This window comes from Calonectris borealis, chromosome 14 (genome assembly GCF_964195595.1).
Source record: "Calonectris borealis chromosome 14, bCalBor7.hap1.2, whole genome shotgun sequence".
In the NCBI taxonomy this organism is placed as follows: Eukaryota; Metazoa; Chordata; class Aves; order Procellariiformes; family Procellariidae; genus Calonectris; species Calonectris borealis.
Genome location: NC_134325.1, coordinates 10,459,150 through 10,475,027, shown reverse-complemented (window position 1 = coordinate 10,475,027; position 15,878 = coordinate 10,459,150). Strand labels below are relative to the sequence as shown.

The window sequence follows — 15,878 nt, the reverse complement described above, 5'->3', positions numbered from 1 at the left end:
ATCACTGATTCAGATGATGTCTGCCTTTGACAAGAGTGCATTCACCATGACGGGGGCGGGGGGGGGCATTTTTGCCTCAAATCCACCTTAAGGGTGTTGTATTGAGGCTGACCTAAGTCTTTTTATGTAATATCTCTGGGATATGCTTTTCCTAACTATGTTTCCAGCTAAAATTATTCCAGCTTATTATGTCCTTTCTAAATTAATAAATTAATGTCTAAGAATAAATTCTATCTTGACAAAAAGATCATATGTGTTTTTGTGTAATGTAGGTTTTTTGTGTAATAGATGTGTTCAGGAAGAGATGCTTTTTAGCTGTGTTAATTTGTCTTAGAAAAATATCAGCTTTCTGGGCTGCACCTTAGCTATGAAAATTTGTTACAGTCCAAAACATACTCTCTGACATCTTTCACCTAATATAATTTTAAACAAGACTTTGCACCAGTCTAACATAAGAACATACTATAGTTAATCCTATGTCCTCAGAAGCACGCTTTTAAACAAAAGCAGTATTTTCAATACAGATGTGGCTTTCTTCCTGCTGTAAAAATGCAGTAGAGATAACCTGATTACAGGTCTCTGTTACATTAAATACAGATGAATTTTTATCTTTTTTGATTTTTTGTGGTTGTCACTGTTGCTTTAGTCATACAAGGTAAAAATGGTAGAACAAATGACCAGAAGAGGTGATCAATACTACAAGCTCCTTCTGATCCTCAGCAATTCTGTTTAAAGACAGAGTGTAAATCCCACTGAAACTTACGGGAATTTTTCCACTAACCTCAATGGGAGATAATCTAGGTTTAACATTTTCAGTATAAGTAATTAAAGTACCTGAGGCCTTGATCTAGGTTGTATGTCAATATAATTATACAAGTGTGGCTATTTTCTGTACTATTGTACACATAGCTATAAAGGTGTAATTTTCTACACGGGCGTTCAAATTCTGCTCAAAGAAAAATAAACCAGTAACAGCTCTCATGTTAGCTGCATGCTTTGCTATGACTTAATTGTAAATCAAAAAAGTACCTTGTACCTAGAATAGGAGTACAGACTTGGGGTTTTATAGTAATGCAACCATATTAGAATAAATGTGCACCCCTAAAATTTTCCATGTAGATAAATCCTTTTGCATAGGCACTCCAGACTGAGCCAAGAAGGAAAAATAAAGATTAATCATTACAAATCCTAAGTTTTAGGGGCACAACCATCTATGACAATTTTTTCCCACTTAGTTTGCAACATCCCTATATCCAGCAGATCAAGTGATACCTGAGGGGAAAAGCACCTAGCTCCAAATGCAGGGAAGAATCTAATCATGCTTGGAATCACGTCAGGCCGCTGGCATAGCACCGTGCCCTAATATATATACCTGCCTTTCAGTAAGGCTAATCAGCTCAGGCGCAACATGGGGTCACTGTGAACTAGACCTGTTCAGTTCTTCCTGGCTGTCTTGCCAGCTCAACACATGAGCAAGGCACACCACCCCCGTGCCCATGGCTTCCCTTACAGACACAGTTAGGGGACTTCAGCAGCTCCAGGGCGAAGTGTGAATCTAAGCAGGTGCTCTAGGGTGCTGCAGGTTGAGCTCAAAAGACGTAATTTGGCTCAACCAGCTATAGTGAGTATAAAGCCTTGTGAGCACAAGGACATTATTATGAAGTAAACCAAGGTGACAGCGGAAAACCAGAAGAGCTATTCTGCACTGACTTTAGGTGCAGATCTTCCATTCTGGGATACACGTGCACCCTCACCACTCAGCTCAATCCCCGTCCAGAGAAAGCTCACTTGAAGGAGCTAGGAAAACTGAGTTCAAGCCCGTGAAAACAGTCAGAGTAACTGACATTGTAAGCTTACTCCCAGTACTTCTCCATATTAAAAGATGAATGTAGTCTTAACTCACTGCAACAATACTGAATAAAGCGTATGCTGCAGCATCTTGTTAATTGGTCAAACAATGCATGCCTTTATATCCTGTCAGCCCTGTCAATGTCAGGGTTGGTTTTTCTAAACCACATTCATCAAAGGCAGCATGGAAGGGTCTTGCCTGCAAGCCAGGGCTGGGAATGTGGCCCTCATCTCACTGCAAGAGAGGGAGACTTTAGCTCTTTAGACACACCTCTTCTAAAGTATTTAACACTTACATATGTTTAAATTGTTTGGAAAATTGGTCTGAGGCCCAAATTTACAAAGGGATTACAAATAAGTATCTGGCTTCTATTCCATTTCCTTGGGAGTCCGATGACTAAATACCTTTTGGAATTTGGGCCTCAGGTCTTTTTTAAAAATGTTTTCATTGTGTCTGATCTAACCTTCAGTTCCTCCTCAAAGCTAAGAAAATGAAAATTCTAGATGTTACTTAAGTGTCACCTGTACGTTGTCAATGGCAATATTGCTAAGCTTATTTGAGGCAGTGGATGAACTGGAAAGGCAGAGGTGGAAAAGAGGAGTGTGTTGTCTAAACATTTCTCTGCCGGTACAGGATTGTTTCATATGCCATATTTCCTGCAATGTGATGGAACATAGTTAAACTATTAATTCGTTTCAGATAATTCCTAACACACTTTATTATTTAAATTGGGTGGTCCAAGAGGTTTACATTTAACAAATCAAACTATACCAATAAACTAAGATTTACAGTGTGTGCAGAATGAAACCTTCTGTGGCACTGAACAGAAGTATGATGTGCGGTGGCTGGGAGACTGAGGGAAAGGTTTCCCTCTGGGGACACAGGGGCCTCCCCATCTCTGCTGCTCTCTACTGCATTCTGCTAGCATTCAGAGCTGACTGAAGCTGCCTTAGGCTGCCAATAACACTGGATTTTATATTGGTGATTACTGCAATAATGCACTTGCAGGAAATTTTCAGGACATAAATAGTTTCTGCAGAAATACTTCACTCACTATTACCTCTCACCCAGGCTCCAAAATAAAATGAGACGTATAGGTCTGTTCTCTCTTGGCATGATGTTGCCCCGGAGCAGTGAGCGAACTGCTGCAGCAAAAACTACCCGTGAAATTCTTGGGTGCAGCATGAAGAGGAAAAATAATGTGGAAACTGGGGAAGACGCACACACATACAAAATGATGATGTTGTCTGAAATTTTTGAGGAAAAAAGTTTGAAAGGAAACAACCAGGGAGAGTGGGGTGCTGGCCAGCCAGATGCAGGACGTGTCACCTCTCAGAGACCTAGCTGATCCTTGGAGCTGAAAACGTCCTTTGAAAAGCTTCGCTGAAGACTGGAAAGCAAAATACATCGTGGAGATGTCAGGCAGCTCCCACCATCCTCTTCGCATTAAACCTGTTCAAAAAACCAAGGGAAGGTCGGTCTCGGGTCTGAACGGGAAACTCATACTGCTCCTTTCCCTCAGCATCGCTCACCCCACCTCCCTCAGCCTCTCTCCCCTCTGCTTCCCGCTCCCCCCGGGGCGAGGCTTTCTGTCCCGGGGCCCGCGCCCGGCCTTGCCTCTCTCAAGCCCAGGGCTCCAGCGGGGGCTGCGGGGGGCCGGGCCGGCGCTGTGGAGCCGGCGGGGGGCTGCGGGGGCCGGGCCAGCCCAATGTGGGCCGGCGCTGCGGAGCCGGCGGGAGGCTGCGGGGCCGGGCCGGCGCTGCGGAGCCGCCCGCTCCCGCTCCCGCTCCACCCCACCCCACCTCCGCGCCGCCAGCCCGCACCGTTGAGGGGCAGCGGCGGGAGCGGCGCCACCGGGATGCGGCGCGGAGCGGGACCGGGGCCGCGGCGGCGATGGCTGCTGCTGGCGGCCCTGCTGGGGGCCCTGTGCTGCGCCGCGGCGGCCGCGGCGGGGGGCGGCGGCCGACGGCGGGCGGCCAGCCTGGGCGAGATGCTGCGGGAGGTGGAGGCGCTTATGGAGGACACGCAGCACAAGCTGCGCAACGCGGTGCAGGAGGTGAGGGGGCGGCGGGGGGTCCGGGGGGACCCCGCGGGGTGGGAGGCGCCTTCCCCCCTCGCCCCCCCGGGCTGGGCCGCACCGCACCTGCGGGCAGCGCCGCGCGCCGCGAGCCTCACCCGCGTTCGTCGATTCCTGTCAGCGGCCGCCTCTCCGCGTCCCCTGAGCGGGGCCGGGCCCTGCGTGCGACGAAGAAAGCCGGCGGCCGGCCCTGCCCGCGCCCCCCCGCGAGGAGCCGCTGCCCGAGGCAGCGACCTCGGCCGGGGCAGCGCGAAAATCCTTTCAGCTCGGTGTGCACCGCCGTAAGCCCGCCCGGTGCTGCCGCCCTCCTCAGGCGGGGAGGCGGGAGGTGCGGCGGGTACCGGCGCGGCCGCCTGCTGCGACGGCAGGTCTCTCCTCTGCTTCTGGCGGTACTTCTCACTGGCAGGCTTTCCCGCCCCGCTTCTCGCAGCGGCCACCCCTGCGCCCTTCGGCTGCGCGTCCCCGCGGCTCGGAGCTCGCCGTGTGTCTGTATTGCGGCGCTGGGGGTTGCATTGGAGAGCCACCCTCTCGCAGCAATGCAGGCAGGTGGCGAGGCAAAAATGCAGGCAGATAGTCCCTCTGGATCCTAAAGTGAGAAAATAACAGTACGTGGCAAGGGGAGGAGTGAAGAAAAGAGTTGTTTTATTGTCTTTGTACAGCAGGAACTAAGACACGAGGTTATCCCAAACCAGGATTCAAAGGTGTAAAAGACAGTCCTGAAAACACGTGTGGAGAAGCGGCTTACTTTTGATGTAATTCCGTGTCTTGATCTCAAATTCCTTGCCCAGAATCGCACAGGACCTGTTTCAAAGGCAGGAACTGAGTCTAGACCCCAAGCCATTGTCTCATATCGCTATCAAAAGACCTTGTTCCTGCATTCCGCTTACTTCTGTGCTTTTTTCCCCTTCGTGTTAAGAATCTTCCTTCTAAGTTCTCCTTTCCTCTCATTCAAAAATACATAGTCCGAAAAAACCTTTTACTGACAACCCACTGGGGAAACAGACCTTTGTTACTATAATTTCTGAACTTTTACTGTCATCTGGACAGTTGCTGAAATCTGCCTCTGCCATCCACTTCATTTAGACTGCAAACACATTGAGACAAACTATTTTTTTAAAGTATTCTTTACAATACCGAAAATATGCTTGGTTATAAATAAGGTTATAGTCAAAATTTCTGCCTGTTTTACTCTTCCTATAGTCAGTTGTGGATCAAGGAATGGTGGATTGTCTGAGCTGCATCTTAGCAGATAAACGCTTTACACTTAAAAAGGTTTGCAGCTGTTGTTTAAAATAAACAGACACACCAGAAAGAGAAATTTTGTCTTGGGCAAAATTCTTTTGTTCAGCCTGGCTGAACCTGTGGCCTCCTAGCTCTGTTACAGCAGTTGCAAATAATGAAATGACACAACTTCTTCAGAGTTTGTGTTGTTTACAAGATTCATGCCCTTTTGCTGAGCTTACTCTGTTTTCTGATTGAGAGAGGACTCCTTTTCTGTGTTGAGTCTTCATCTGGCAAACAAAGACAGTGGGAACTGAAAGAGAGAATGAAATGCACCCTGCTCTATAGGACTGCTTCTCTTGACTTCAAGGGGCTTTGGCTATGTCTCTCTGTCCTGCCAGAATATTTTCTCTTCTTTGTCAGATGGGAAAGTCTGTCTTAAGTGTTTAGTGGTTTTCTGGGAAAAATAGAAAGTTGGGCTCTTGACCGGCATCAGCCTGTGCAGATACCAAATTGTCACTATTCTTCGCACACTTTTTCCTCACAGGGACTGACTTTGGCTTAAACTGTCCAGAGCTCAAGGATTTAGCTCTCCACTGTTTTTCTAGTCCGTTAAAAGAGCTGCTGTGGTCACTGTCTGAAACAGCTGAATAAGCGTTCCCATACAGGGGGATCTGTACTAACAGCACCACGTAATTAAACAGGGCATTATTGAGGGCTGCACAAGAAGTGTTGCTTGTTCTCTTGTGTAATTGTTGCTAATTTTCAGTTGGTTTATTTAAATTTGGCAGATGGAAGCTGAAGAGGAAGGGGCAAAAAAAATGTCAGAAGTAAATTTTGAAAACTTACCTCCCAACTACCATAATGAGTCCAACACGGAAACCAGAATTGGTAATAAAACTGTTCAGACTCATCAAGAAATTGATAAGGTATGAGAAAATATGTGTAGTAAGCTGCTGGTTCTTACACAATCTTTTCTTCAAAAATAAACACAATTTTGCACATTTTGGGGAGAAATAAGATAATTTGGAGCATAAACTTTCCTGATGATAATTACTTCGGGGTTTTATTGTATCTTATTTGCTTGCCTAATCACTGCGTATGTCATAAAAGGTTAATGTGAAATAATAATTTATTTTGAAAAAAGTGCCTGCTAAAAATAGAACATAGGCACAGCTATTACAAGGGTCATAAAAGAATTACCATCTCCTGCTCAGTTAGCTTCATTACAGTGACATTTTAAATAGATAAGGAGGTAGCCTTGTCGTCTACTTTTTCCCCCCAGATTGGATTTTATGTGAGTGACAGCAAAATGCAAAAAAACCGAAGGGGTGGGGGTGGGTTAATTATTGCAGAATGTAGGCCTGAGGGTAACAAAAGACTAATAAAAAAGTATAGTTTGATATTTTGTTCTTCTTTTGCTGTATCAGGTTACAGATAACAAAACTGGATCAACAGTTTTTTCTGAGACAGTTATTACATCTATAAAAGATGGAGAAAACAAAAGAAATCATGTAAGTGAACACATTTTTTCCTTTTGAAAATTAAACCAATACTTGGGGTTCATCATTTGGAAGAAGTTGATATAGTTCACCTAGCAAAATTTCTGAATGCTTTAAAACACACAAAACCATTACGGGTAAGCAATCAAAAATATTTTTGGTTTTGTTTTTTAATTAATTTAACTTAGGAATATTATATTGTGAATTGGAAGCAGAGTTTCAATGTTGTGGTTCACTGAGCTGCGTGATGTGAATATTCAATTTGTCTGTCAAATGTAAATGTTGTACTCAAATAGCAAAGATAGTTACACAGCCCTTTCCAGTGAGTGTGAATAAACCTTAGTATAACAGTGCTTCGTGTATGTCCTCTCAGTGCTTTTGGGTTTCATAAAAAAATTGCTTTATAGACTTCTAACACTAGAAAATAAACCCCAAATTGTCTATCGTGAGGAGTCTGTGGAACAATATATGGCTCTATTTGCTTTTCAGCCTAACCTAGTGATGGACAACACGTTGCAAAATGTCACTTTGGGGAGGAGGGAGAGGGGCAGGACAATAAATCCCCCTTCCCTCTGGAAATACGGTTGTTTAAGGATTCTCAAAGAAGTTTAAAAGATCAAGAATATTCTCTACCTGAGTCTTGCAAACACAGGTACATTTGCTAAATATCAGTAGTCCCATGAGAAATTCGGCACGTACCACTACTTAGAACAACTGTTAGTTTTTTTTCAGTTATAGTCTTCCCAAAATCGACTTTTTTAATGCGCTTACTAAGACAGGACTTGCCAATGTTTCTTCTGATAGCTGGCTTCATCTGACTAATAGTTCGTGGTTTAATTTAGTTTAAAATGCCCTGGCTTTTTTTAGAGTAACTTTCTTCCAGTTCTTTCGCGGAAGAAGCTCTTTAACTATTTTATAAAACATTAAAAAAAGAAAAAAATTATGGCAGTTGTTCCTATTTTTAATGGGCATAAAACCTGAAATTAGTGCATCTTTTCTGCTATTATCCTCTAACGAAGTTTTCCCTCTTTCAGCTCATATTTTTATACTGCTATTAAAGTTTGAGAATGGCAAGTAGCAAAATAAAGTTTCTTGTGTATGCTATACTTCTTTTTTTTACTATTTTGCAAAACTTATAGACTTAAGTGGTAAGTCAAGGTACAAAATAAATTGCAACTATTCTAAGCTACAGCTTGTTTTTATACAAAGTGTTAACATATTCCACCATGCTTTTTAGTAATGAGATATGTGTAATGAAGGCAATCCAAATGTTTTTTTTCAAGCAAATATGGTCATCATCTTCAAACCCAGTGTACAAAGGCAAACTTTTCAACCTCCTTAGCACTGGGACACAACACTGGTGTTGTTTCATAATGTATTTGGCTTGCTTGTGATGTCTAATCATTCTTCACAGCTGCAGAAAATATTTCTAAGTTAGCTTTCTGCAACGATCATACGAACTTCCTTATAAGCTTCGTATATCAAGTGACATTATCTGCATTTTCCTTGTGGGAATGATGCCTCACTTACCAAGCCAGTGCTGCATCCAGAACCAATACCATTATGAGTCTTCCAGCTAAAGAATTTGAGGGCTGAATACAAATTTTTGTCAAACTTCATGGTGGCAGTCTTTATTCAGTTATGAAGTAAGCATAATCAGAACTGATCACATTAACTCCTAATCATTTAAATCCTGGGGCACTTTATTCATCAACATCCTTACTGCAACAGCTGCTGAAACAAAGCTACATTTGTTAATGTTTATTTCCCCTCTCACAATCATTTTGAACTTTCGGCATGCCCATGGTACAAACACCTTATTTAGAGGTTGCCAAGTTAGGGAAAAAGCTGAATGGGAAAAGCAACCAATAGACGTATTTGGTTGTTATTTAAGGAGAGCGGGCAAACATGCATATATTAATTTGACTAAGAGATGCCTAACAGAAATAAATCAGAAAATACTTGAAAACTTTAAACATTAAGGAGGAATATTAATTACTTAGGGAACTACAAGGGTGAAGAACTATTGTAGGAGTAATGGCATGAGATTGAGAATTGGAAAAATTGGGTTACAGCAAGAAAAACGTGCTAGCAAGGAGAGCTCTACCAAGTAGAAGAAAAATTTTGTCCAAATTAAAAAGCACTATTGCTTAGGTCTGTAAACTTAAGACAAAAGTATTGTGAAAATGAGTGGCAGAAAACTTTGCACTGGCCCCTTCGGTCATTTTTATATACATAAATTTTCATACTTGAAGTGTTGTGTGACACCGTGGGATGTCGCAGTCACTTTCCAGGCCACAGGCTTCGCAGACCACTGGATGTTGGAACAGTAATTCTGCTTCTTTGCTGCTTATTTTAAATGTTAGCAACAAAGTAATACATGTATAGGTATTCTCCAGACAGTTAAAAATGGAAACCTTTTGAAATCTGTTTGGAGATTATCTCGTGGATCTTTAAATACATAGTATATGCTGTTCTGTAATACTCATCCCTAATATCCATCAGTGATTCATCCTGCTGTGTAATATAACACAAGAAGAGGTTTGTATAATTGTAGCTATAAGTATTGACAGTCATTTGAAAAGGGTGATACTGACATTTTGTTCTGGGGACGGAGAACTTGGTAGCAGAGGCTGTAGAGAGCCAGCCATTGGGAACAGGACCTCTGTTCTGATGATACTCCTGTAGCCTTCAGATTGATGCCTCTTTAGAACAGCACTTTTGTTTTTACTTTCAATCTGCCAAGTAAAAGAAATGGGCACATGCTATCACACAAGCTCAACTTTTATGCTTGTAGGGAAACTGAATGCTGAAAACTAAACCTGTTTCATAGGTTCAGTTTATAGACTTAGCTTATAAAAGTTAAGGATTCCCACAGCTCCTGCACTTCAGGTACAAAATTGGGTGATAAATACAAGAATTCATCAAACACCTCAGCAAACCACCTGCTCTGAAATGTAAACTCTGTATAATTTATTACTGCAGTAATTAGTAGTAACTGGAACCCTACAACCCTCCGTTCACATTTATTGTCTGACCTGAGTTAAAAGCCACTGAAATCACTGAAAGTTTTTCCAGTAACATTTTTGGGCTTTGAGACATGACGTAAAAGCCTCACCGGTAGGCAAAGATGTGTCTTGTGACGGGTCTGTGTTGCAATAATAAATCCACATACTGGCTGGAATGAAATTTGGAGAAGCAGCTTCATGGAAAATAGGTTGTGTCTGCTTTTTAAATCACAGCGCCTGTGCCACCCCTACGTCCTCCTGCAAACAGATACAAATACACATCTATATAGTACGTATAAATATATACAAGTATATACACATACATATAGTGCAGATACACTATTACAGAAACATCAGGCATAGTCTTACACACACACACACTTTTCCCTCTCAGACAGTGTTTCTTCTTGGCTTTGCATCACAAAAGTATTCTCTTTAGACTGTGTTCTTTGTTACTGAATGGCTCACTTGACAGTATTTTGATGGCCAGATGACTATCAGTATTTTACGTCTCCAGAAGAGGAATTGGGCTGCTTGCCATTTCTGGCAATGCAATCCAGTTCTTCAGAGGTGCTGCATTATTTGGAGGCGCCATTTACATTCCCAGACTAACATTCACTTTCTCAGATGTCAGTGAGGACTGACAGTCACCAGCATAGATGTCAGGCTTTGATCCAACAGTCTTGTATCTTTAAAGAGGCCAAATACAGGCAAGAGGTAGCTGGATGTGCATGTTTTTATGTCTGTGCAGGGTTTTACATCCACTCTCTCCTGAGTTTAAAGCTCAAATATTCTATAATTTACTTCTCCGGGGAACGTTAGTTAGCTTGCAAATTAATAGAGTAATTCCAGTAGTAAGCTCAAGTATAGAACACAGATAAAGTAACAGCATATGAGCAGCATATTACCATATGAAAATCGAAATGTTTTCTGGCTTGTTGACTAGTCGTATTTCAATTGTGATACATTAGCCTAACCAATGAAAAGCAAGCATGAAAAATAAGAGGAAACAAAACTGGTACTGGTAAGATTTGCTGCACAAAGATTAGTTGCATTTCTTCTCAGTTGCATTCATAGTAGTATTTTTATAAGCCCTCTCTTCTAATTCAAAGCTAGTGTACCTAAGATTTTTTTTCTTGTCTATATTAATTTGATAAATAAAAATAGCAACAGCTTCTTTTTAGCAATTTTTTTTTTTAAACTGTAATAGAAGTACATCTGGTTGCTTTCAATTCTCTTTCTTGAAAGAGATTTTTAAAGATGCTAATATCTAGGGAGGGTGTACCAGGGAACTGGAAGAGTATCATGCATTTCTCATTTGGCATTGGCACTATAAAAAACATTCCTTTCTTTTGCCTGTCCTTGGTGGTAGAGGGTCTTGAGGGCATGACTGCGCCTTCTCAGTAGTTACACAGTACAGGTCAAAGTTTCTTTGTGGGGGAGTAAGGAGAGGTGCCTCCAGTGTGATTCTGTGCAAGGTGCTTGCTTTTTCTCTGCAAAGGTGGGTGTGTGCCTGTATGCACACATGTATTTGGTACCCACCTTCTGCAAATACAGCAGCTGGTTAGTAATTTCAAACACTCTCGGGTCCTTAGGAGAGAAGCCCCATGATACCACCCTTTATTTCCATGGTTAGAGGGTGCTGTTTGGATCCCTGCAGCTCTGGGCAGGGAGGACTGTATCACTGTGGAACTGCTTTTACAACTGACTTGGTAGGTTCTGGAAATGACTGTTAGTCAGGTCACTGGTTTATCTGTAGAGATAGAATGGATAGCATCCCCATTATAATGGCCTTATTTAAAGCATTTTTCAGCCTTTACCTTTAGTCTCACAGTAAAATAGTAAAAAGAAAGAAAATAGTAGAAGAATTAAACATTGATCTCTGGGGTTCTATTTCCCCCTTTTCTACAGAAAAATCTCTTTTAAATGGCTAAGCTGTAGCATTTCATAACCAAGCTTCCACTTCTCTGCAGATATCCAGAACTGGTAAAGTAACTGCTTGATTCCTATTTGAGCAACTTTTATATGATTTCACTAAGTGTGTTCTCAGCCACATATACTGGAGTTGCTCTCTTTGAGATTCATACTGCTACAGGGAGAGGAGTTCCTACCAGTGCTGAAGAGAAAAGGAGCTTTGAAAATTGAGAAGGAAGCATGAATGGAATGGAAATTGCAATTTTTCCATCAGCAGCACTGCAAGAGAGCAGCTGATGGCAGGAATTTGAACATGCAGCATCTTGGTGTTGACTTCTGCTCCCTTTAGCATGCTAGTGTCTCAGGGAAGACACTTGTTTTGGGCATCCCAGTCCTACATTTGGGTCTAATTTTTTTGTTTCATTTTGCACAGAATTTCTAGTCCCTGGTGACTTGCACTCAACAACCTTAAACTATCAATGGACACACTAAGTGCATTCCTGAAATTCTGGTCTCTGTCTAGCCAAAAATCCCATAATATCTAAATCTGGTAGGTTTTGTATACTTAATAATTTAATTCATTAGCACTCTTAGTTTGCTTTTCTGTTAACTGTCCAGCTCACTCTGTTGACGTAACTTGTTACATGAATCATGTCTTGACTAGTACAGTTCTTTTCAAAACACCCCACCCTTTAGATAGTTCTTAGTGTAGTAGTAGATAAGGCAAACTGTACTTCCTAGCTAATGCTCCAGGAGAGAATTAAGAGATCTGAATAAACTGCATCACTGTTTTTCAAGTTTATATACTAAGCAGTAACTTGAATAGATTATTACAGTCATAATATATGCTAAAGCTTTCTGAAAAAAATGCATTAATAGCTTACAATGTCAATCAGTTAAAAAAGTGAACCATAGTTTCACTAGCCTTTTGTAAGCAGAATACCTGCATGCTTTGCACTCTCTTTTGTCAAACTCAGTTGATACTTTTTAAGTAGTACATCTCAAGTGTTTGCAAGTCATAGCTTACATTTTAAAACAAAACACCTCTTGTAGACCAGGTTCCCATCCAGTCCCAATCCACCTAAATTCCTGCAGGAAAACTAATAGGCTTTTTCTTTCTTACCATGCATGGAAAACTATTGCTTTTCACTAGCAAATCTACCCTCTGTTCTTTCAGTCTCTTGCACAACCTCTCCAAGGCAGTGTGATGTGTGTTTTGCCCTTCTGAAGTTTTAAGTTTGCTAACCTGTCTGATGCTAGCAACCTGTTAGTCTACACTTAACTCTGCTGGAAAAGATATGAAGTAGCCATGCTAGGTGTTGAGCTTTTTGAGCCCAGTTAGTGAAAGAGCATTCTGATAGTGATCCTGAGAGGCCTGAATACCTGTGTCTTGTTTTGAAACAAGCAAATCCTTCCCCCGGCTTCTTTTAGGGAGCCAGGGCTGTTCAGACATTCTGAACATTTTACTGAACCCCCTTTTTTTTTCCCCTTTTCTTTTCCATTTCAGTCTTGGCAATATAGAATATGAAGGTGAGGGGAAGGTACAAAATAGCTTATGAGGACAAGTAGCTTGTGTTTGTTAGAGTAGAAAATGATGTGGAGAAGGGTGCAAAGGGAAAGAGGATATAGCCAAAGATGAGAAAAACTTTGCAATTAGTATTTTTAGTTGCTCTTATTAACCTGGAATACTTTTAGGTTATGAATCTTGTTGCAGAGCAGGGGACATATCCTTCTTGTGTGAAAGGTGTGATGGAGTGTGTGTATATACCTGAGTATTCATATGTAACTCCATAAGCAGCAAATGCTTCTTAGGGATGCAAAAGCTATTAAGAGATTTAATTTAGCTCATGGATGATAGGATGGCCTTATTGTCAATCACAGCGTATCTCTAAGACCAAAGTTTTTACTGGTCATCTGATGTTCACCAGACTATAGCCAAAAAAATCTGAATGTTAGCTTCAATGAATGGAAAGACCTGACATAAGGAGTTTGAAAAACATGTGTTGCCTCTGATCCTGCATGAAGAAACTTCTCCGAGGAAGAAGGTGGGAAATCTCTGTAATTGCCAGCTGAGGTGTGTGTCATACAGCTCAGTGTCCACATCTTTATTTACTGAACTTAGTCCATTCTGAGTTGGCTTGTTTTCTCAGAGGGAATGCTGTGCAGAAAGTTATGGATCCACACAGAGAATCAGGAATGGATAGTGTGTACAAACATAAGATGGTTTTGTAATACTATAGTGCTGCAATGGCCATGATGTGGAGAAAAGTGAGACTGCAGTTTCCATGGACTCAGATGTCATGCTTGGTGACCCTGAACAAACAAGTAGGTGTAAACAGCTGCTAGACCTTATCAGAGTGAAGAGAAGCAAGGTGCCTTTTGCTGAGAGGTGAGGCAAACCAGGTAGGTGTTTCGGCTGAAAACACAACAACCAAAGGTCAGAGAACACAGATCATTATCACATTTTTTTGTCTTAAATAGTGGCTTGGATTTACAGGCAAAGAACTGATGCAACAGCAAAGGAGTTACTGCTAATTAAAGGTACCAAATCCTGCTCTCGTTTGTATCAGTAGGAGTCTGAAGTAATTCAGATAAGTTTAATAAATTTACTTTGCTAGTAACGAAAAAAATTTAAGAGAGTGACTATGATTTCTTTCATATTTCCTATTGGTCTAGCTTAGTTAAGCTTTTTTTCTGTCAAGTTAGGCAAACAAAACTGTGTAGTACTAATTGATATTCTGAAAGTAACATTCTTCATTAGTAATTCAGGTCTATGCCTGTGTTTAGAATTATTTTAAAATTTGCCAGATCCTCATGTGCTATGATGTGGTATTTCTATTCCAGTTAAACTCCAAAGAAAAAGAATATTTTTATGCAAAATCAAGTTGGCTGAAGAACTGCCTCACCATTTTTATCTATCTACCTGGACTGTTACCCTTTGAGTAGCTAAATATTGAAGGGAGAAAGATTTTCTTGGAGTAAATTTCTTCTCACCAAAACTAAGCTATTACTGTAATACAGTCACAGTGCCTAGAATTGATTCAGTATTTTAGGTGATTGCGTTAGTAAAAACACAACAGTAAACCAGTAAGTTTATCTGCAGAAGGCTACAAAACAGACTTTCTCTCAGAGAGTCAGTGCCCACCCACCGCTTCATCAATGTCCATCTGAGAGCATGCCCCACTTCAAAAGCTTACAGCATTCGTGTTAGTTGTGGAAATAAATTCTGAAACTTTTCATCTGTGGGGAGGTATGCATCATGTTCAGTTATCTGTTGCTTCTTTGTTTACATATTGGTTGGTACAACTCTTCTGCAAACAACCTGTGGTAAGGGAGTAGTGTTTACCTTTTCCCTGGTTTTAGTTCAACCTTCTCACACGTAACATGCTGAATTTAGGGAACCAAGGCTGTCCAATGTCTTTTACAGATCATGTCCAAGTTGTAGGGAGATATAAAACCAAATCACCGTGAATGCTTTTACTTTCTGCCTCTACTAAATCTACCTGTTTATCCTAAGAGAAATTAAATGTTTTTTTATCTTCCCATTAAGGTAACAGATACAGTCAGGAGAATGAATGTTGTATGTGGGCTGGTGACAATTCTGTGATCTACTGACGTCTGTTAAGAGATCATAGTATGGACTGTCTTTAGACAGCAGTGAAAGTTCATCAGCAATGTTTCCTCTGGTCAGACCCATGTGGCAAAATTAATCACATGATAGGAAAAGCTTTAAGGCAAAAGAGAATTTTTTTCCACTGGTTTTGATTACATGGTTTAATCCATTGGCTCCAGCAGATACTTATTTGAGATTTTAGCTGAAACCATGTTATTAAGCAGTAAGCTTTAGCTGGTAGGGTAACAACATGTAGCAAAGGCTTTAGGAAATACAGGCTACGGTACTGGATGTAAAGCATAAATGTTTTGTCTTTTTATTTTTTATTTACATCTGTTACAATCTTAGAGTGATTGAGGTACAAAGGATGCAGATGAATGGACTAAATCTGCAGCTGGTTTACATCTGTATTGTCATACGTAAGGTGGCAAAATGGTACCGATTCACCATGGCTGGGAGGTTGGCCCAGCAACATATAGTTCCATGTATGATGAGCCTAAGTCTTCTCTAACCTTTTCCTGGACCATAGGAGGGGTAGATTTATCAAAATCAGTAGAATGACACTGGTTTTACACCAGTGAGTAGGAGGAGATCTGTGATTGCTTGGCCTTCTGTGCAGTTGTTTATGGACAGGAAGACGTGTGAGATGCTACTAATCCAGCTTGATGGTGTTTTGTATTAAGATTTACTAAGA

General features: G+C 41.3%; 1 protein-coding gene across 1 annotated transcript in view; it reads left to right on the top strand.

The window, feature by feature from the left end:
- Window positions 1-3,656: 3,656 nt before the first annotated feature.
- Window positions 3,657-15,878, top strand: part of DKK3 (dickkopf Wnt signaling pathway inhibitor 3) — a 30,655-nt gene continuing 18,433 nt past the window's right edge. The window contains exons 1-3 of the mRNA XM_075163183.1: window positions 3,657-3,905; window positions 5,939-6,076; window positions 6,578-6,661. Coding sequence (XP_075019284.1) covers window positions 3,708-3,905; window positions 5,939-6,076; window positions 6,578-6,661 — 420 coding nt within the window. The 5' untranslated portion in view covers window positions 3,657-3,707. The remainder of the gene's footprint in view (window positions 3,906-5,938; window positions 6,077-6,577; window positions 6,662-15,878) is intronic.